Genomic DNA, 20,969 nt, shown 5'->3' on the forward strand with positions numbered 1-20,969 from the left:
CTAGCCTGACTTTGCTCATGGTCTGCCGAATGGTCTCGCTACGAGCGGGAGATAGTTGTGTATTAAAGTATTTTAATAAGTATTAAAGTATTTTAATACTTCCTTTTGAGGGGATGTTAGATGTTCCGCGTCCGGAATGACAGCCGGAAACAACGGAACATCTAACATTTCGCTGGAAACCGCTGCCCCCCGAAGCACGAGAGGTGGCGGGGATGGAGTGGTTTTGTGAGGGTAGCGGGAAGGGGCGAAGAGATCTTGAACGCGCCTCATCCCGCGGGGGACTACCCCCACCAGATTGGGCGCCAGACCATCAGGACTTTCGCTTCTTGTTAATAATAGTCCTGAGGTCTGGCTTAGGAGGTTGCTGAGCGCGGCGAGCCTGTCCCCAGTCTCTACGAGGGGGAGCACGCTCCGCCACGCTCTGCTTTTTAACCTCCCTAGCATACGTCGCATTGTCGTTGTGGTGAAGTTAAGAAAACCTCACGCATCAGTCGAGGCTCTCGGATCCAAGGGACTGCTACACGGAGCCTTTCCAAGTTTTCTGAGTTTAAATCTAGTTTTATCCTGTTTATTGCCTGAGTCATTCGTGTCTTGATCCTAGCCTGTGTTTCTCATTTCTTGTTTGATTTCTGCCTAGACTGTAGTTTATAGCCTGCCTTGATCTCTCTCTCTTCTTTTCGTTTGGACTTTGTTTGCACCAGCCTGGAGTATAATCGTGTACCTGGATTATCTCTCTTTGTTTTGCTCTCTGGATCACGTTCGCCAACCGATCAACCCTGTCTGTTCACTGGACTGCTCTTGTGTCTTGCCCATGCCATACCTGTTTGCTGGTGTTCGACCCTGCCTGTGTTTTGACCATGTTTATTAATAAAAGCTTGCATATGGATCCGCACGCCTTTGTCTCCCCGTTACAGAATACTCGGCCACACAAGGGTCCAGCAGTTTTTCTGAGGAACATTGGCCAGGTATGGACACGGCAAGAATTTTGTTAGCCTTTAAACAAGGCTCACGATCCCTAGAGAACTATATTCGCAAATTTTTAGTCTCTACTAATGAGCCTTAGTGTGAATTGGCAGCCTGTCCAGATTCAGTCTATGAGCCTGATTTTGAACTGTCTGCCCGTTCAGTTGTCACCAGGGAAAATATTGATTAACTTTTTGTGGTGGTCTTCTGCTCCGACTGCTCCAGTCTGGTGGTCTTCTGCTCCGTCAGCTCCGCCCTGGTGGTCTTCTGCTCCGTCTGCTCAGGTCTGGTGGTCTTCTGCTCCGTCAGCTGCACCGTGGTGGTCTTCTGCTCTGTCAGCTCCGCCCTGGTGGTCTTCTGCTCCGTCTGCTCAGGTCTGGTGTTCTTCTGCTCCGTGTGCTCCGGTCTGGTGTTCTTCTGCTCCGTGTGCTCCGGTCTGGTTGTCTCCTGCTCCGCCCTGGTGGTCTTCTGCTCCATCTGCTCCGGTCTGGTGGTCTTCTGCTCCGGTCTGGTGGTCTTCTGCTCCGTCAGCTCTGCCGTGGTGGTCTTCTGCTCTGTCAGCTCCACCCTGGTGGTCTTCTGCACCGTCTGCTCCGGTCTGGTGGTCTTCTGCTCTGTCTGCTCCAGTCTTGTGGTCTTCTGCTCTGTCAGCTCCACCCTGGTGGTCTTCTGCTCAGTCTGTTCCGGTCTGGTGTTCTTCTGGTCCGTCTGCTCCGGTCTGGTGTTCTTCTGCTCCGTCTGCTCAGGTCTGGTGTTCTTCTGCTCCGTGTGCTCCGGTCTGGTTGTCTTCTGCTCCGGTCTGGTGGTCTTCTGCTCCGTCAGCTCTGCCGTGGTGGTCTTCTGCTCTGTCAGCTCCACCCTGGTGGTCTTCTGCTCAGTCTGTTCCGGTCTGGTGTTCTTCTGGTCCGTCTGCTCCGGTCTGGTGGTCTTCTGCTCTGTCTTCTCCGGTCTGGTGTTCTTCTGCTCCGTCTGCTCCGGTCTGGTGGTCTTCTGCTCTGTCTTCTCCGGTCTGGTGTTCTTCTGCTCCGTCTGCTCCGGTTGCGAATCATGTCATTCAGTAAGTAACTTCAGAGCGCAAATCACAAATCCTTTGATTCAGTTTGGGGCTTCGGAGTACAGATCACGAATCAGTTGATTCAGTAATTTGTGGTTACCATGGTTTAACTATAGTAACCAGGTTTTTTTTTTTTTTTTTTGTAGTAAAACCACGGTTACTTTTTCATTAGGGATGTGTTGTCAGGTTCGCACAAAAAAAAAAAAAGTTATAAATTTACACCTTAAGAGTACACAACACATAGGGTGAACACACCATAAAGCAACACACAATAAAGCACTTATTAGAGAGAGAGAGAGAGAGAGAGAGAGAGAGAAAGAAAGAAAATCATTCTTGACTATCCTTCATGATGTGACATCCTGTAGCGGAAGGACTGTGTATGTGTGAAGTACGTCACCCTTTCCTCTTGTCTCATGTTCACACACACACACACACACACATGATCTGCTGTATCAGGACGGACTGACAGATTGACTGCAGTATAATGATTCACTCCAGTGAGTATGAGAATATTTCACATCATAATAATGAGATTATTGAGCAGAGGAATGACTGATGCTCTCAGTTTAACACCTGTGTGTTTGTGTCATGTTTATCCATATGGCAGCTTTACACGTGTGTGTGTGTGTGTGTGTGTGTGTGTGTCAGGGACAATATTAGCACTGCTTTAACAGGAGGACTGATATATCAACACATCTCCATTCATCCAGCAGCTCTGTTAATGGACACACATCAGTGTGGCATCATTATAAATAATATAATGTTTAATTAAAAACCAATGATGATTGTTCACCTCAAATGCTCATCCTCTCATCATTTAAAGCTGACTTTATTACCTGTGATAGTGTTATCTGTCAGTGTTTGAATGATGATGGCGTGTTTATTGTGGGTGAAACACCCCTTTAACACACCTTGACTAATGCGAAAGTATTATTTATAACTCAATGTACATGAGCTATTGATCTGTTCATGTTTGACTGATTTATTAATTAGGGTTATTATAGCACTCGACTGCTTGTCAGTTTTAGTTTTGGCCCCGTTGCAGTTACTTTTGAGTTCTTTGTGTTGAATGATGGAAAGTGAAATTTCCTGAAAGCAGTGAGAGTGATGAAACGTTGGTGTGCGACCCAGATTCACCTAAACCTTCACTCCTTATCAACTCCAGACCAGAGATGAACTGTCAAGTCAAGTCAATATTATTTGTATAGCGCTTTTAACAATGCAAATTGTGTCAAAGCAGCTTTACATCGGCTTGATATAGAGCTGGGTGGCTTTATATCAGCTTTACAGTATTTAGACGGGAAATAGTTTGTTGAAATAGTGTCATTCTCCTCTGGCCAGACAAAATCAGCAGTTTAAATCTAGACTAAAGCAGAATCAGATTGTGCAAAGGACTCATCTGGTTCCTGTGGTCTTGTCCCGATGGCCGTCTTGGAGACAGGGTCTTCACTGGGGGTCAGTCTCTGGGGTCATCTAGGTGTCCTGCTGTAGAGGTCATCTCTAGGTGCTGATCCACCATCTGATCTGGATACAGTCTGGATCTGGGTGGCTACGGTGACCTCGGAATAAGAAAGAAACAGACTAATATTAGCATAGATGCCATTCTTCTAACAATGTAACAAGTACATCAGGTGTTTTGGGAAGTGTTCCCGGTTCCGGTTGACCTAATTAATGCAGCCTAACAATCCTTTAACGGATCTGAATTATAGAAATGTGATAGTGTATTATGTGTAAGCCAGGTTAAAGAGATGGGTCTTTAATCTAGATTTAAACTGACAGTGTGTCTGCTTCCCGAACAGTGTTAGGTAGATTGTTCCAGAGTTTGGGAGCTAAATAGGAAAACAATCTCAGTGAACAATTTTTACAAGTTTCTGAAATGTGAAATTAATGTGCAAATGATATGTCTAATTAAATATGCACTGACTATCATAAATTTCCAGAAATCAAAGCAAAGCTGCTTTTTCTGACCCCACTGACAGATATGTGTTCTTGTTTTAATCAAGACTTCTGACTCTAACAAACCTGAACCCTAGCTTTATTCATATATTCTCTATTTTCCTCTGCCCACTGATACACGTACAGCTGTGTTAGTTTAGTTTGATTAATAACAGAACATTATTTTAATAGATTTTTATTACAAGTTTTCCAAACTGTTATGCTTAAAAATGAAACGAGGCATTGTGTAGTGAAATTTGCATATATTTCCAGAACAGAAATCTGAATCCAGGTTCATAATTTGTGTTTTATTCTGTCATCATATTAGAGTTGAAGGTTTTTCCAGAGGAGATTTTGGATTTCTCTTTTTATCACTCCATATATCATAAAATACTGTCAACAGATAGAAAACAAACACATTTTCACCATGTTATAAAGAGTGAAATCAGTGTCATTTCATCATAAATCATAAATCAGTGTGATAATATGAACAAGCCTTCAGAATATAGAGAGGAATAAAACCGTAAAATGTGGTGTTTGTTAAAGAAAAACCTCTTTAAAGATACTGATTGGAATTTAAATCTACAGACACAAATAGATAAAGTACAATAAATAAAACACTTAAATGTGTATATGGCATGTTTTCTATCCACTTGTCTGAAAAACAACTTTCACAAACCCCAAATCTCAAAAACTGAGCAGTGCATGAAAAACAATGTTTTTGGCATGTTTTCCAAACTTTCCTACACTCTCAGAAAGCAGGTACAAAAGCTGTTGTGTGTATTTTAGTACCTTAAAGCTACATGTTTGTACCTAAAGTTAGATATTGGTTTTTGAAAGGGTACCGTGGCAGTAAAAGCTATTCTCTAAGAGTGTAGCCAGTCATTTGGAGCAGGTTTGTCAGACGATGGTGTCCGGCGATCCTCACAGAAGCGAGTGTGTGTGTGTTTGCGTGTGTACGCTGATTAATCTCTCACCGGTTGCTCTTCACCTCTCTGTTGACAGGAAGCATGCGGTTTGTGCAGATGGTCATTGTGTTGCAGCCACTTCACACCCTTGTTCTTGAGAAACTTCTGCTCTTACACACAGAACTGACAAGATGTTCAAGATCTTGTGTTTCTGTGATGAATTTGCATGTTTTATGTGACATTTGTGATGTTGCTGCTTTGACTATATGTGACCCTGGACCACAAAACCAGTCATAAGGGTCAAATTTTTAAAATTGAGATTTATAAATCATCTGAAAGTAATAAATCCATCATAATCTTAAAAAAATAAATAATCTTTCCATTGATAGGACAATATTTGTCTGAGATACAACTATTTGAAAATCTGGAATCTGAGGGAGCAAAAAAATCTAAATATTGAGAAAATCATCTTTAAAGTTGTTCAAATGAAGTTCTTAGCAATGCATATTACTAATCAAAATGAAGTTTTGATATATTTACGGTAGGACATTTACAAAATATGTTTATGGAACATGATCTTAATATCCTAATGATTTTTTGGCATAAAAGAATGTTGGCTATTGTTACAAATATACCCCAGCGACTTAAGACTGCTTTTGTGCTCCAGGGACACAAATGAGTCTTTCTGCTTCAGAATTTCACTTTTAGTTCAATGTGTAGGCCTTCTTGCCAGATTATTTGTGAAACTTACTAGCAATTTCTGAGTGAATGTTATTGTTTGAAGGTGAACCCTACACTAATGTTCTGTTAATGCTTCTGAATCCAGTAGGAATTAATTACATGAAAATTATGATGTTAAACTACAAAATAAAGCTGCAGTAAAGATAAGCAAGGCTTAAGAGGATCCTCTGAAGCAGGTGTTTTGGTGGTTTGTCTGGTCTGGTTTTGAAGTGTTGGTGGTTTTGTGAGCAGACTGTCGTCCTCCATCTGTGTTTCTGCAGCTCATCGTCTGTGTTTCTTTCCTCCAGATCAGTCCATTCACTCCATCTTCTGCTGCTGCTGCTGTGCTCTACAGACCAGGTATAAAACACATGTTTCCACCACAGACCTGGAACCAGAGGTCAAAGGTCAAAACACCATTAGAATGAAACGATCGCTGGGAACGGCTGATGATGTTCAGCTGACATTCATCCTGCTGTTCCTTCATATGTCTTCCACACGCTTTATTTTCCTGCCTGTCTGAAATAAAATGATGTCAGGTCACATGTGTGGGATGATTAGTAACCTTATAACTGTTGCATTAAGAGCTGCTGGTGGTGACATCATCTAAAGCATCATCCTTCTCAAAACTCATAAACAAACAGTAGTGTGTGAGACAGTGACGACCCTGATCTCTGTGTCTCTCAGAAGCAGCACTCATGTGGATGTGAACCCCAACAGACATCTGGACTCTGTCTATACGGTATGCAGTCATCCATTCCTTCGTTCAGTGATTCGTTCGTTCATTCTGTGCTCCTGTAATGGGTCTCTCCTCGTGTCCCAGACTCAGCTGTCTCAGAAGAAGCTCCCTCCGTCTCCTCCTGAGGATGATGATATTGGTGTGATGAAGGTGGTGGCCATGTACGACTTCACGGCCAGAGAGAGTTCGGACCTGACGCTTCATCATGGAGAGACGTACATCATCCTCCACAAACAACACCAGCTGTGGTGGAGAGCCAAAGACAAGCATGGGTATGTGTGTGTGTGTGTATATGTGTGTGTATATATGTGTGTGTGTGTGTGTGTTTCTTGAGTTCAGATGTGCTGATCTCTGCTGATTCTCTCTCTCAGGAACAAGGGCTTCATTCCCAGTAACTATGTTACAGAAAATGGAACTATAGAGGCCAATGAGTGAGTATCAACCAATCAGGGTCACTCCACATCTATTTAACCAATCAGCGTCACTCCAGATCTCCTTATCCAATCAGAGTCAGTCCAGATCTCCTTATCCAATCAGTCACTCCACATCTCCTTATCCAATCAGTCACTCCACATCTCCTTATCCAATCAGTCACTCCACATCTCCTTATCCAATCAGTCACTCCACATCTCCTTATCCAATCAGTCACTCCACATCTCCTTATCCAATCAGTCACTCCACATCTCCTTATCCAATCAGTCACTCCACATCTCCTTATCCAATCAGTCACTCCACATCTCCTTATCCAATCAGTCACTCCACATCTCCTTATCCAATCAGTCACTCCACATCTCTTTAACCAATCAGAGTCATTCCACATCTCTTTATCCAATCAGAGTCACTCCAGATCTCTTTAACGAATCAGAGTCACTCCACATCTCTTTAACTAATCAGAGTCACTACAATCAAAATCATTCCAGGTGCACATTCAGGCTCACACCGGTGCCCAACGTTTTGGTACAGTTTCCGGGTTGAACGACATGTTTCCTGGAAACGGTGTGCAACGGGGTTTGAGATACGTTTTCTCTTGTTTGGTGGGTGTGTCAAAAATGTCAGCCCAATCAGCAGCAACATATGTATAAACCACGCGGTATTAAAGAGACAGCTGGCACAATGGGTCCAAGTCCAGATCGCGCTTGATAAGGGTGCGGAGGCGGGCGGCGAACTCCATCGCCATGGAGGGGGAAAAACCAGGGAAAACAAAACGAGGGAGGAGAAGCACCGCTTACTTCGGTGTGGGTCCGGTCTTCTGTCACACTCTCTCCAGGAGCAGAGAGAGCTAGGAACTTTATTTATAAACTCAGGGATCACAGGAGACACAGATGAAGACGATCAGACCGGACACAGAGGCAGGGAAACACAGGGCTTATGAACACAGGGAAATCAAACGAGGAAGAACAGAGACAGGTGAGGAGTAATTAAACACAGGGCGGGGGACAAATGAACTAATGATGACAAACGAGGACAGGAACAGGAAAACCAAACATGGGCACGAGTCAATGCACTTTCTATGGTCCCTGAATAGAAAGTTTTCAGGATTGCTGGTGAGAGCCTGAATTTCCTCAGCTGTCGCAGATGGTACAGTCTTTGCCTGGCTTTCTTAACCTGTGTTTGGATGTGTGTAGTCCAAGTCAGGTTCTCGGAGATGTTTACCGAGAACATATTTATATATTTTGATATTGTATTGTGGAGTGAAACTTTCATAAACCTTTCTATGCTCCTTTGATTATATAAAGGTAAATATTACAATATCATAGCACAACACAACAACAGTGATCAGCAATAATGATAAGCCTAATACTCACAATAAAAATAATAAGGTCATATAGATCATAACAGTCTCGGAGGGAAGAAGTGGATTATCCTTCATCTGAAATGTTTGTCTTTTCATCCTGAAATGCGAGGCAAATGTTGGATCACTATAATTAGGAACCACAGTTTCCACAAATTCCTTCACTCGATAGTGAATAGTGATTTTGTTCTGGACGGCAAGGGCAGTGACTGTGACATCGAGTGTATTTTGCAGAATTAAACATGTATTTATACCGAAAATTCTTTGAAATTTGAAAATTCTTCAAAAAGAACACAAAGAATAGCCTTCTCAGCTTCCATAGTTGCAACACTTGCTTCATCAGAACAGGGTGTTCAACGCACCACCGTTTCCGTTTAATAAACGTTTTGCACAGCCCAGATCTCTTTAACCAATCAGAGTCGCTCCAATCACTCAACATCTCTTTAACCAATCAGAATCACTCCACAATCACTCCTTAATAATCTCCAGATTAGCATCAGTTCATTCAGAGTTTACTGGTCACTGACATTGTTCATATGTGTGTGTTTGTGTGTGTGTGTGTGTGTGTGTGTGTGTGTTTTGTGATGATGATGATGATAATCTTCATCAGCTGGTACTGCAAGAACATCAACAGAGCTGAAGCAGAACATTTACTCAGACAAGAGGTAAAGAAGCCCCTGCATCAATCATCAGTAATTGATCCATCATCATCATCTGCATCATCTTCCTCGTGTGTGTTTCAGGAGAAGGATGGAGGGTTTGTGGTCAGGAGCTCCAGTCAGCCCAGCAGCTACACCGTCTCCGTTTACACACACAGGTAAAGATTCTCCATCAGTTCACTGTCTGATCGCCTGATCCGCTGACTGATGGATTGATTGATTGATTGATTGATTGATTGATCAGTTCAGGTAAAGGGGAGGTGAGGCACTACCAGATCAAGCAGACAGACACGGCTCAGTTCTTCTTGGCAGAGAATCACGTGTTCGCCTCTATTCCTGAACTCATCAACTACCACAGACACAACGCAGCAGGTAATTCTGTTCACTTCTGCTCTGTGCTTCTGCTGCGACGAGCTGCTGATGATCTGTCTGTGTTTGATCAGGGCTGGTTTCCAGACTGCGATATCCCATCGGCCCCAAGGGCAAATGTCTGCCGGCCACAGCGGGATTCAGCTCAGGTCAGAGACACACACACCTTGCATCTCTGACTGATCATCAACCTCTGCACTTTCAGAATCAGAACCAATTAAAACTAGTAATAAAACATATAAAAGACCCTGTAAGCTCAAGACACTAAGTGTGTTGTCATGCACTGCTCAATTTTTCTGATTTTGCACTATTTTGTTTCCATATCATGTCACTTTTTTTTCAGACTAGTGGAAAGAAAACATCTCAAACACACATTTAATTGTTTATTTTATTGCACTTCTATAGATTTCAATCTCAATCCGTATCTTTTAAGAGTTTTTTCTCTTACAAACACTAAACTGCACAGTTTTATTCCTCTTTATATTCTGGAGGTTTGTTCATATTTCATTCACACTGATTTATACGTTTCACTCCTAAAAACATGAGAAATGTGTTTGCTTTCTATCTGCAGACAGTATTTTATGATTTATGGAGTGATAAAAAGTGAAATCACGAATCCCCTGGAAAAACCTTTAACTCTACTATGACGACAGAATCAGACAAGAATTATGAACCTGGATTCAGATTTCTGTTCTGGAAATAGAAGCAAATTTAACTGGACAATGCCTTGTTTACTTTTCTAAACAAAATATTTTGGAAGACTTGTTAAAAAAAAAAAAAAAAAGGTTGAGGCAACTTCAAATTTTAAGGCAACCAGCTTTAGCAGATTTAGTTGTTTTAAGTTTATACAAAAAGTTGAGAATCTCCTACAAAAATAAGTTGAGAGAACTCAAAAATCTGCTGAAGCTGGTTGCCTTAATTTGAAGTTGCCTCAACCTTTTTTTTTTTTTGCAGTGTACAATGAAATGATCTTGTTCTGTTATTAATCAAACTAAACAAATACATCTATCAGTGTGCAGAGGAGGGTAAAGTAAATAAATCATAAATGAAAATATAGCAAGATAGGGTTCAGATTCATTAGAGTTAGAAATCTTGATTCAAACAAGAACAAATATCTGTCAATACGGTCAGAAACAGCAGCTTTGCTTTGAATTCAGTTGATCCCATTGACTAAAAATAACTTTTTGCATCTTATTTCCTGTCTAAGTGGGCGGATCTAACCCAATGACATTTACATGAAAGCATTTGGCAGACGCTTTTAGCCAAAGCAAATTACATTGCATTCAGAGTATTTACATTTGATCAGTTCTCGCGCTCCTAAGGAATCGAACCCTTGACCTTAGTGTTTCTGATGATCTGCTCTCTGAGCTGCAGGGAAACTCATTAATGCCCAGTAATAAACTAGAGCTGATGACTACATCGCATGCTGATGTTTGTGTGCAGATAAATGGGAGATCAATCCGTCTGAGCTGACCTTCATGAAGGAGCTGGGCAGCGGTCAGTTTGGAGTGGTGCAGCTGGGAAAATGGAGAGCGCAGCATAAAGTGGCCATTAAAACCATCAATGAAGGAGCCATGAGTGAAGATGATTTCATAGAGGAAGCCAAGATCATGACGTAAGACATGCAAACACACTCGCTCACACACAAACACTCACACACACACACACTCACACACTCACTCAAACACACACACTCAAACACTCACACACACACTCACACACACACACTCACTCAAACACACACTCACACACACTCACTCAAACACACACACTCTCACACTCACACAAACACGCACTCAAACACACGCACTCAAACACACGCACTCAAACACACTCACTCACACTCACACACACACACACACACTCACTCAAACACACACACTCTCACACTCACACACACTCACACACACACTCTCACTCACTCAAACACACACACTCTCACACACACTGAACAAGTGGAAAGTTGCTGAGAAGCTGGAAAGTGTGGTGGGTGGGTAGACGTCTATGTGTGTGTGTGTGTGTGTGTGAGAGAGAGAGAGACTTTCTGTGCCATGAGTGTTAGATTCTTATCAATCCTTCATTCAGCGTCTGTTTCTCGTTCAACCTGCTCTGTGAGTCGCTCAAACGCTTCTGGAAGAATCTGGAGGTGTGTGTGATGGAAACACATCACAGGAGAGAGAAAATATGAGTGAGATCTCCGTAATCTGTCAATGACGTTAAACAGAGATCAGACGAAGTCTCACGCTCCTATGATCTTTGTCTTCTTCTTTATCTTTGTCCTGGGTCACAAAATTAGGTTAGAAAAACATTGTTTCGAAATATTTCTTAAACATGTCTTAATTATGACATTAAAGGTTGCAAAAATATCTTACAACAGTATACTAACTTTTTTTTACCCCAAATATGGTACTTATTGTTTTAATATTCTAAAAACATTAAAAGGTTACCAAAACATGTCTTACAGTTTGCCTATTGCTTGAACACTTTTTGCAAAACTTCGGGTCATTGTGTCAAAACTTTACACACAAGACACAACACTGGGAAATAAAGCATTCACATCTATGTCAAACTGAAACTCTGCCATCAAAACCTAATCCTTTGTCAAAATGTCACGCTTGCATCATATGAATACATATTCAGATTAGCAGCAACACACTAGTGTACTTTATATAACACACTGCAGTCTTTCATTTTCACTGTTTTTATTCAGTTCATCAGTTAGCATTCTGTGAAGCTCAATGCAACACTTCACAACAACCAAAAATGAAAGTACTGAAAGGTTACAAATGACATCAACTCAATACTGCACATCACAGTACTATACTTTACAGTAAATGCAGTAACACAAAAATAATACAAAAATAAAACACAAAATACACTACAGTAAATACAGACAAACAGGCCAATTGTGCGTTAGTGGGATTACAGTTACCTGTTTGGGTCTGGCCACAGGATCTCATCAACGTCACAAGCCATATTTTCTCCTGCTAAGCAACGGCACATAAGGCGTTATTAAGCTACAAATACCGCCTTATGTGCCGAATCCATCCATGGATTGACGTTACCTCAATGTCTCTGCATGCCTCTTCCATTGCCTGTAGAAGAGGCATGCGGGCATGTGGTTGGCGGTCATATACGCGCCATCTCCAAGCGGAAAACAATTCTTCGATTAGGGTTTAGAAATGGCGAGTAAGGGGGCAAGTATACAACTTCAAATTGATCATGTTTGGTGAACCAGTCCTGGACCAGAGTAGCCCGGTGGAAACTAACATTATCCCAGACAACAACAAACCTGGGCTGCTCTGATCCGTCCTGTACAACATCATGAAGTGCATTGAGAAATGTTAGTATATGTTGAGTATTGTAGGGACCTAGTTTGGCATGATGGTGTAGTGGCCCTCGAAGGCTTATGGCAGCACACATTGTGATGTTTCCCCCACGCTGCCCCGGGACGTGCACAATTGCCCTTTGGCCAATTAAATTACGACCCCGTCGTCTAGTTTTGCAGAGGTTGAAACCAGCCTCATCGATGTAAATAAATTCATGAGGCTGTGCAGCTCCATCCATATCCAAGATTTTCTGCAACAACAAAAAAACACTCAAAACACACAACTACAGTACTACACATACAGACCCCCCACACACCCCCTCCCCAACACACAGGTACCTGTGTCCCTCTCTGCATGTATCTATGTGGTACTGATACAATGGTACATATCCAGCTATTACTGTACTGATTACATAAATACTGTATTGTAAATGTAAAGGACTGCAACACTTACCTGTACATATTCTTGTTGAAGTCCTTCGACCCTGATACAGTTCCTCTCAAATGGGACCTTGTACAATTGCTTCAATCTGATTTTTGTGCTTTACCAAGACACTGCCTACTTTACCAAGTAATGCCTACTTGATTGATGTTGATGAATACTTGCCTATCTGCAAGTATTTGTTTCCGTAGCTGGAGGAGACAGATTGCATTGTTTGCTCGGACCATTTCCACAATGGCAAGTTCCTGCTGTTGGGTGAACAGGTGCTGCCAACCACCCCAGAAGTCTTCTAGTCATTCTGTAGAAAAATACAACCACAAATTGTTGTTGGTTTGGTTCTTTTTTACAGTACTGTAACATCTCAATGGTACACTGCTATGTAATATACTGTGCTGTATGTTCTACAAAATTACCATTTTTTGTTACAAAAGCAGCACTAGCCAACTTGCAATACAGTACATGTGATACAGTAATGTGATATGGTACAGTACTGTAAATACTGTAGATACAGTCTGGAGTGGAGAGTTGAAGACACCTGTTTTCCAGTCTGAATGTCCTTATGATGGATGCAACTGTATTTAGATGTGGATGGACTCTCTGCCCAGCTTCCCTCGTTGTCAGGCCATGATTTATCACATGATCCACCAACGTTGCTCTAATATCATCTGAAATATTGTTCCGTGCATAGCCTCTTCGACCATGTCCTTCTCTCGCTCTCTCTCTCTTCCTCTTCCCTCTTCCTCTCCCTGCCTCCATGCTTGCAAAGTTCCCAAAGTGGCTCAACTGAGGCGTATTTGTGGTTGGCTGATTGGTGATCAGTTTTGTAAGTAAGTGTTTTCAGCTGTGTGTCTAAGTGTTTTCAGTCACCCAGTGTGTTTTGTATTTTGCAAACAAAATATATCCCGTTTTTTATTCATTAAAGAGAAACAGCTGCTTGCAAAGATATAATTTTTTGCAAATATATAAATTCCAGCTGATTCCCATCTAGGAAACCCACTCAAATCAAAAGTGCTATATAAATAACGGTGACTCAGGTGTTGAGGTTCTTTCAATCACATGAGCATACAGTATACAGTAAATGAGGACCTCTTTGGGCTGATCTTGTGTGGAAAAGTGCATTCCTGCATAAATGTGACATTTTAGAAGATCTGCATGAAAGACTTGTGCAAGGGAGAAAGGGGACAGGTGGGAGACCACTTGTCAATATATGTGATCACATGCAACAATGTGGCATTCCACCATTCTCATGCAGTCACAGACTGGTTTGACACCCATCCGAGAATGATGTCCATTTTCCTTGCCCCTTACTCCACTTTCCTCAACTTGGAGATGGAAGGTTTTTGACCAAATGTCCCTCCTGGATGCAATGGATGCTGCATGCCAAGACATCACAGCTGAACACTGCCAGGGGTGGATGAAGCATACCAGAAGATACCTTGCCAGAGAAGGAGATATCAGGTGTGATGTGGATGAGAACATGTAGCCAAATGCAGAAGACCGGGCAGATTAGAAGATTACTTTTTTTATTTCTAATTTATTCTTCTGGCAACTGTATTGCATATTTTTGTTTTCTTGCAGTAAAGTCCTGTTGCAAATAAATCCTTTACTTCAGTAATTCTGTCTCTGTCTTCTTTTTTCACAAACTGTTCATTCTATAGAGCTACTCTTAGATGGTCATTCATTTTTTGTATTGAATTTTTGTAGCAAAAGAAACAAAATGCATGCATTTACCAAACCTAATGAAACAAAAACGTAGAGCAATTTATGATCAATAAAATGTTGTATTGTATAAGGGCAGATCTGACACACATAAAATAATGCAATTTCTGTAATTCCGTCTGATGTTAATGTTTTTATGATATTGTGCTATGATTGACTAAATGTCCCTGTTGGAAGAGAACATATGTTATTGTTTTGGAATAATTATTTGATTTTGAAACATGTTTGCAGTGTTTTGGTAAACATAGTGTATTGTGTTAGTGTATTATTGTATTTTGAAAGTTAGTGTTGGTGTTTAGTTTACAATGTGTGATTTTGAGCATGAAATTAACTGTTTTGCGAATTGTGTGTTGTTGCGTTAAGAGTTTAGAAATATTGTTAGGAGAATTGAAAAAATTGTCATAGCGACTGTAAAAAAAACTGTAACTCTCATCAGTGACCTGCACTCTTAAAAATAAAGGTTCTTTATTGGCATCAATGGTTCTATTAAGAACCTTGAACATCCATGGAACCTTTAAAATGCAATTTGTATTCGAAAAAGGTTCTTTCGATTTTTTAAATGTTCTTCAAATTGTTCAGTGCTGTTGAGTGAAAGGTTCAGTGAAAGGTTCTTTTGAGAACCAAAAATGGTTCTTCTATGGCATCACTGCAAAAACACCCTTTTGGAACCTTTATTTTTAAGAGTGTGAGCCGCTGAACACCTTCATTCTGCTGCTCTGAATTTGTGTTGAGAACTGATTCGATTGAGTTAAATTTATAGAACTCAAACTGCCATGTGTGTGTCTGTGTGTGTGTGTGTGTGTCTGTGTGTGTGTGTGTGTGTATATGTGTGTGTCTGTGTGTGTGTGTGTGTATATGTGTGTGTGTGTGTGTGTGTGTGCAGGCGTCTCTGTCACCCGAAGCTGGTCCAGCTGTACGGAGTGTGTGTCACACAGCGTCCCATCTGCATCGTGACGGAGTTCATGGAGAACGGCTGCTTGCTGCACTTCTTGCGGCAGCACAGCAGAACTCTGGGCCGCGTGCAGCTGCTCTCCATGTGTCAGGACGTCTGCGAGGGCATGGAGTACCTGGAGCAGAGCAGCTTCATCCACAGAGACCTGGTGAGACACGCCAAACACACACAGGACCTGTTTGAGACACATCTGAAGCTCTTCACAGCTCTTTTCTGATGTTGATGAAAATTTAGTTGTGAAGAATCATTAACACCTACATTAAAATTATCAAACAAATTATACGTTGAATAAAAATAAATATATATAATAATAATAATTTTAAAAAGTAAATGATAATAAAAAAAGGTTTTTCAAAACAAACTAATGTTGCCTTGACAAAGCCTGCCCATATTTTAAAAGTTTGAGGCTTGATGGTTTTAAGGATATTGATCTGAATAGATAGTCACCTTTATTTTTATAGCACTTCCTGGAATAGAGAATGCTGCTTCACGGATCAGTATGAAGAGTATGTTGAGAAACAACAACACACAAACTGATCGCACAATTCACATGTACATCAGTCGATCAGACAGCGGCAGAAGCATAAATGTTGTTTTTCCGGTTGGTGCTGATGTACAACAGTGACAGAGATCTGTGATTACAGGCAACATCTCAGCAGTCAGATCAATCCAGAAATGAAACACAGTCACAGATGACTGCAGTATATCAGGGACTGATACTGTGTGTGTGTGTGTGTGTGTGTGTGTCCGTAGGCTGCGCGGAACTGCCTGGTGAACGAGAGGAATGTGGTGAAGGTGTGCGACTTTGGCATGACCAGGTCAGACTCCTGACCAGCGCCTAACCTAACCTACCCTAACCTTAACCCTTACCTCCCTTCAGTTCTTCTGATCTCTGCCCAGCTAACAGGAAATGTTCTCAGAATGTTCTCTTAAAGTTATGAACAAACATTCATGGAACATTTTTTTAAACATATCAGTTGGACGCCCATCTAATGTTTTTTAAATGTTTCAACTTGTTTCAGAACATTTATAAATATGAGGGAAAATGATTATTTTCATCCCTCATTCTGACTCTCTGTCTAAAATGACCTGTTTTAAGGGGCGTGTGCTTTAAGGCTTCTCAGTAATCAGCCGCTGTTGTGATTGGATAACGTCACTGCATTGGAAACAATATCAACGCCCCCTCACTATTGCATGAGTGTTTTGACAACATGATCAAAATAAAACAGTCATTTCCAGACAAAGCGTTATGAAATCTTTTACTCACGTTGTGATGCAGATTTAGTACCACTTCATCTTTTAATGAATGTTTCTTTGTGACTCTCCATGACACTGTGCCTCGTTTACAAAACAAAATCCTCAGACACGATCCGGGACACCATTAAAAAAAAAAACTATCCACTTGTTCCTTACGCTGAACACCTTTTGATAGCTGTACAAAGACGTGAACGAGCTGTTTAAAGCAAACGCGTCAAAGCGAACGTTCTTTCACTGCATGTGTCCTGACGACAGACTCATCTCTGTAACTATATCCCCTGCAGACAAGATAGTGCAGTGATTGTGATTTCGATTAACTTTTGACATGACGCTCGCATTCAGCGTGATCGAGTGTTCGCCAGTGGGCGGGGCCTATGCTGAGAACAAGACTATTCGTCAATGTCTTGCTCTGGAGGCATGTTTATGCAAATGTTTGTGCCCCTGTGGCATCATCTTGCACCTCAGATCTGAATGAGCCGTTTTCTGAGGGTTATTACATAAACGCTGTTTTATTGATGATGAGGACATTTTAAATTATGAAACTTGCAGGATGGTTTAAGTGTACAAAGCCCTCTTCTGTGTCAAACGATAAAGGCATATTTGGTTTATAATGTCATGATCCCTTTAAGAAGAAGAGCCAGCCGTGAATCAGTGTAGGTGTTTGTTTTAAAGAAACAGTGTCCTGATGTTCCTCTTACCAAAGATATTGGGTTTTTGTTCATCCAAAAGCATCATGTTTTGGTTAGATGTGTTTCCACTGCGACGTGAATGAGCTGCAGGCTGATGGTTTGTTATGTTATGTCTGTTCCCGCAGGTACGTTCTGGACAATCAGTACACCAGCTCCATGGGCTCCAGGTTCCCCATCAAATGGTCTCCACCTGAAGTTCTTCACTTCAACAAGTTTAGCAACAAGTCAGACGTGTGGTCATTTGGTGAGGACTGCAGGTCAGAGGTCAGGGCTCGTGTGTGTGTGTTATGGGTGTGTGCTGATGCATGTTTGTTTGTATGAACAGGCGTGCTGATGTGGGAGGTTTTCTCGGAGGGAAAGACGCCGTTTGAGAACCGCTCCAATCTGGAGGTGGTGGAGGAGGTGACGCAGGGAGGCCGTCTCTACAGGCCTCACCAGGCGTCTGCGCACATCTACAACATCATGTACCGCTGCTGGCATGAGGTGAGACACACACACACTTCACAATCCATTCACCACACATCTACACAGATTACCCATGATTTACAGTCTGGACAAATCAATGATAGTTTCTGATAGTCACTCGGTCTGCAAATTTGAGTTGACAGATTTCTCTGATCTTCAAGTCAAGTCACCTTTATTTATATAGCACTTATAACAATACAGTGTATAAAAACAGCTTTACAGTATTAAATAGGAAAATAGTGTGAAATAATGCAAAAGGACAACAGTAAAGACTCGATTTTCATTTAAAGGCAGTTCATTATTGAATTCAGTGATGTCATCGTCCAGCTCAGTTCAGTTTAAATAGTATCTGAACAATCAAGTCGACGATATCACTGGAAATGAAGTGTCCCCAACTAAGCAAGCCAGAGGAACAAAAACTCCATCGGTGACAGAATGGAGAAAAAACCTTGGGAGAAACCAGGCTCAGTCGGGGGTCAGTTCTCCTCTGGCCAGATGAACCAGCAGATTGTGCAAAGGACTCATCTGGTTCCTGTGGTCTTGTCCCGATGGCCGTCTTGGAGACAGGGTCTTCACTGGGGGTCAGTCTCTGGGGTCATCTAGGTGTCCTGCTGTAGAGGTCATCTCTAGGTGCTGATCCACCATCTGATCTGGATACAGTCTGGATCTGGGTGGCTACGGTGACCTCGGAATAAGAAAGAAACAGACTAATATTAGCATAGATGCCATTCTTCTAACGATGATATCTCCCAAGGGTAACATGTAAAGCGTGAAAAGTAGCGGTCCTAGTACTGAGCCTTGAGGTACTCCATACTGTACTTGTGATTGGTATGATACCTCTTCATTCACTGCTACGAATTGATGGCGGTCAGATAAGAACGATTTGAACCATGCTAATGCACTTCCTCTAATGTCAACAAAGTTTTCTAGTCTATTTAAAAGAATGTTGTGGTCAATAGTGTCAATGGTCCAGTAGCACTAATAGAGAGATACAACCACGATCAGATGATAAAAGCAGGTTGTTTGTAACTCTAATGAGAGCAGTCTCAGTACTATGATATGGTCTAAAACCTGACTGGAAATCCTCACATATATCATTTTTCTTTAAGAAGGAATGTAATTGTGACGATACTATCTTTTCTAATATCTTTGACAGAAAAGGGAGATTCGAGATTGGTCTGTAATTAACTGCTTCTTTGGGGTCAAGTTGTGTTTTTTTAATAAGAGGCTTAATAACAGGTTGAAGGATTTTGGGACACAACGTGTTTTGGAAACGTGATGGAATAGGGTCTAACATACATGATGTTGATTTAGATGATTTAACAAGTTTATACAATTCTTCCTCTCCTATAGTAGAGAATGAGTGGAATTGTTCCTCAGGGGATCTATAGTGCACTATCTGATGAGGTACTGTGGCTGAGAGCTGCATGGTTACAATTTGATCTCTGATAGTTTCGATCTTGGAAGTAAAATAGTTCATAAAATCATTACTGCTGTGCTGCTGGGAAATGTCAAAGCCTGCTGATGCTTTTATGTTTTGTTAATTTTGCCACTTTATTGAATAAATACCTGGGGTTATGTATGTTTTCTTCTAAAAGAGACGGAAAGTAATCAGATCTAGCAGTTTTGAATGTTTTTCTGTAGGAGAAGGTACTTTCCCACCATGCAATACTAAATACCTTGTATTGCATACTCTGATTTCATCCAGTTGGAGGAGAACAAACATGTTTGGTGTTTCGTTTAGTGTACAATACCCAGTTTTTCTCTGCAACCATTTACAAAGTAAATGCATGGTGCCTAGTGTCCATCACTGATGTCATCACAGCACTCAGAATTATTATGTGTGTGTTTCTTGTTTTCAGAGACCTCACGGACGACCGCCTTTTTCTGAGCTACTGCAGAACATCAGACAGATCACTGAAGAGGAGACAGACACATGAACACAAACACACACAAGCTCAGAGAACGGGAGGACTGTTGAGGATGTCTGTTGATCTTCAGCATGAGCTGATGTGTGTGTGTTTGATGAACTGATATATTACAGTCATAAGTGAGATAATGAGATGCTTTATATATGTACACTGTAAACATGCAACTTCATGTCAGTCTGTAAGTTCACAAGCACCTGAGTACATGAATAAAGATGCTCACCATGGGAGGCACGGTCACTGTGTGTGTGTGTGTGTGTGTGTGTGTGTGTGTGTGTGTGTGTGTGTGTGTGCGTGCGTTTTTGTGACGTATGAGGACACAAATTTGTATAATGACATGGGTATGACATAGGTATTACAAGGAGAAGGTGATTTATGAGGATATATCAAAATGCTTATAAATCATACAGAGTGAGTTATTTTGAGAAAATAAAAATGCACAAAGTTTCCTGTAAGGGGTAGGTTTAACATACTTTGGTTTAAATTTCTCAATGGTAATGAAAAACAACACCTTTATAAATCATATCTGGTCACAGCGAGCCGTTTCGGTGCATGTCTCTTTAAATGCTAATGAGGTCTGCTGACCCCGCCCCTCTCTCCTCTGAGGTGACAAGTTGTTCTCTGAGAGATGGTAAACTAGCCACAGAACTTGCTAACTAGCTCGTTATTAGGAAAGGCGATTTTCAAAGATTCATAAAAATCCTTATACTCACTTCTGTAGATAAAGCTGGATCACGAATGATTCATGCGAACATAGATGCATTCACGCGGATCGGGATCGGCGCATTCACTTCAAAGCAAAAGTAACTCTGTGTCTTCAGCGGCTCAGATGTCGGGAGTTAATGATGACTGCTATATTCATTATTACATCCAACAACTAAACACTTCAATCACTTAATCTGAGACATCTTGTCTTCCCTGCACTGGACTCGACCCAATGGTGGACAGCTCTCAGCTCACTCAGGGCGGGTCTAAGTTAAGACGGCCTTGTCAATCAACAATCGTGGGCGGGGCCTGTGCAGAACTACATCATTCTGATAGGAATCTCAG

At 41.5% G+C, this 20,969-nt stretch overlaps 1 protein-coding gene across 1 annotated transcript; it reads left to right on the top strand.

Moving 5' to 3' along the window:
* The first annotated feature begins 2,419 nt into the window (after positions 1 to 2,419).
* On the top strand, positions 2,420 to 20,165 carry LOC306860315 (tyrosine-protein kinase TXK-like). Its single transcript, XM_079401950.1, has 15 exons — positions 2,420 to 2,514; positions 5,889 to 5,940; positions 6,268 to 6,322; positions 6,404 to 6,591; positions 6,691 to 6,750; positions 8,722 to 8,776; positions 8,855 to 8,928; positions 9,015 to 9,142; positions 9,214 to 9,288; positions 10,583 to 10,754; positions 15,512 to 15,728; positions 16,334 to 16,398; positions 17,652 to 17,770; positions 17,852 to 18,009; positions 19,854 to 20,165. Exons 1-15 carry the CDS (start codon positions 2,502 to 2,504, stop codon positions 19,929 to 19,931), a joined length of 1,509 nt encoding a protein of 502 aa, XP_079258076.1. The 5' UTR covers positions 2,420 to 2,501; the 3' UTR covers positions 19,932 to 20,165.
* Positions 20,166 to 20,969: the final 804 nt, after the last annotated feature.

The sequence above is a fragment of the Barbus barbus genome (genome assembly GCF_936440315.1).
Source record: "Barbus barbus genome assembly, chromosome: 41".
NCBI classification, from domain to species: domain Eukaryota; kingdom Metazoa; phylum Chordata; class Actinopteri; order Cypriniformes; family Cyprinidae; genus Barbus; species Barbus barbus.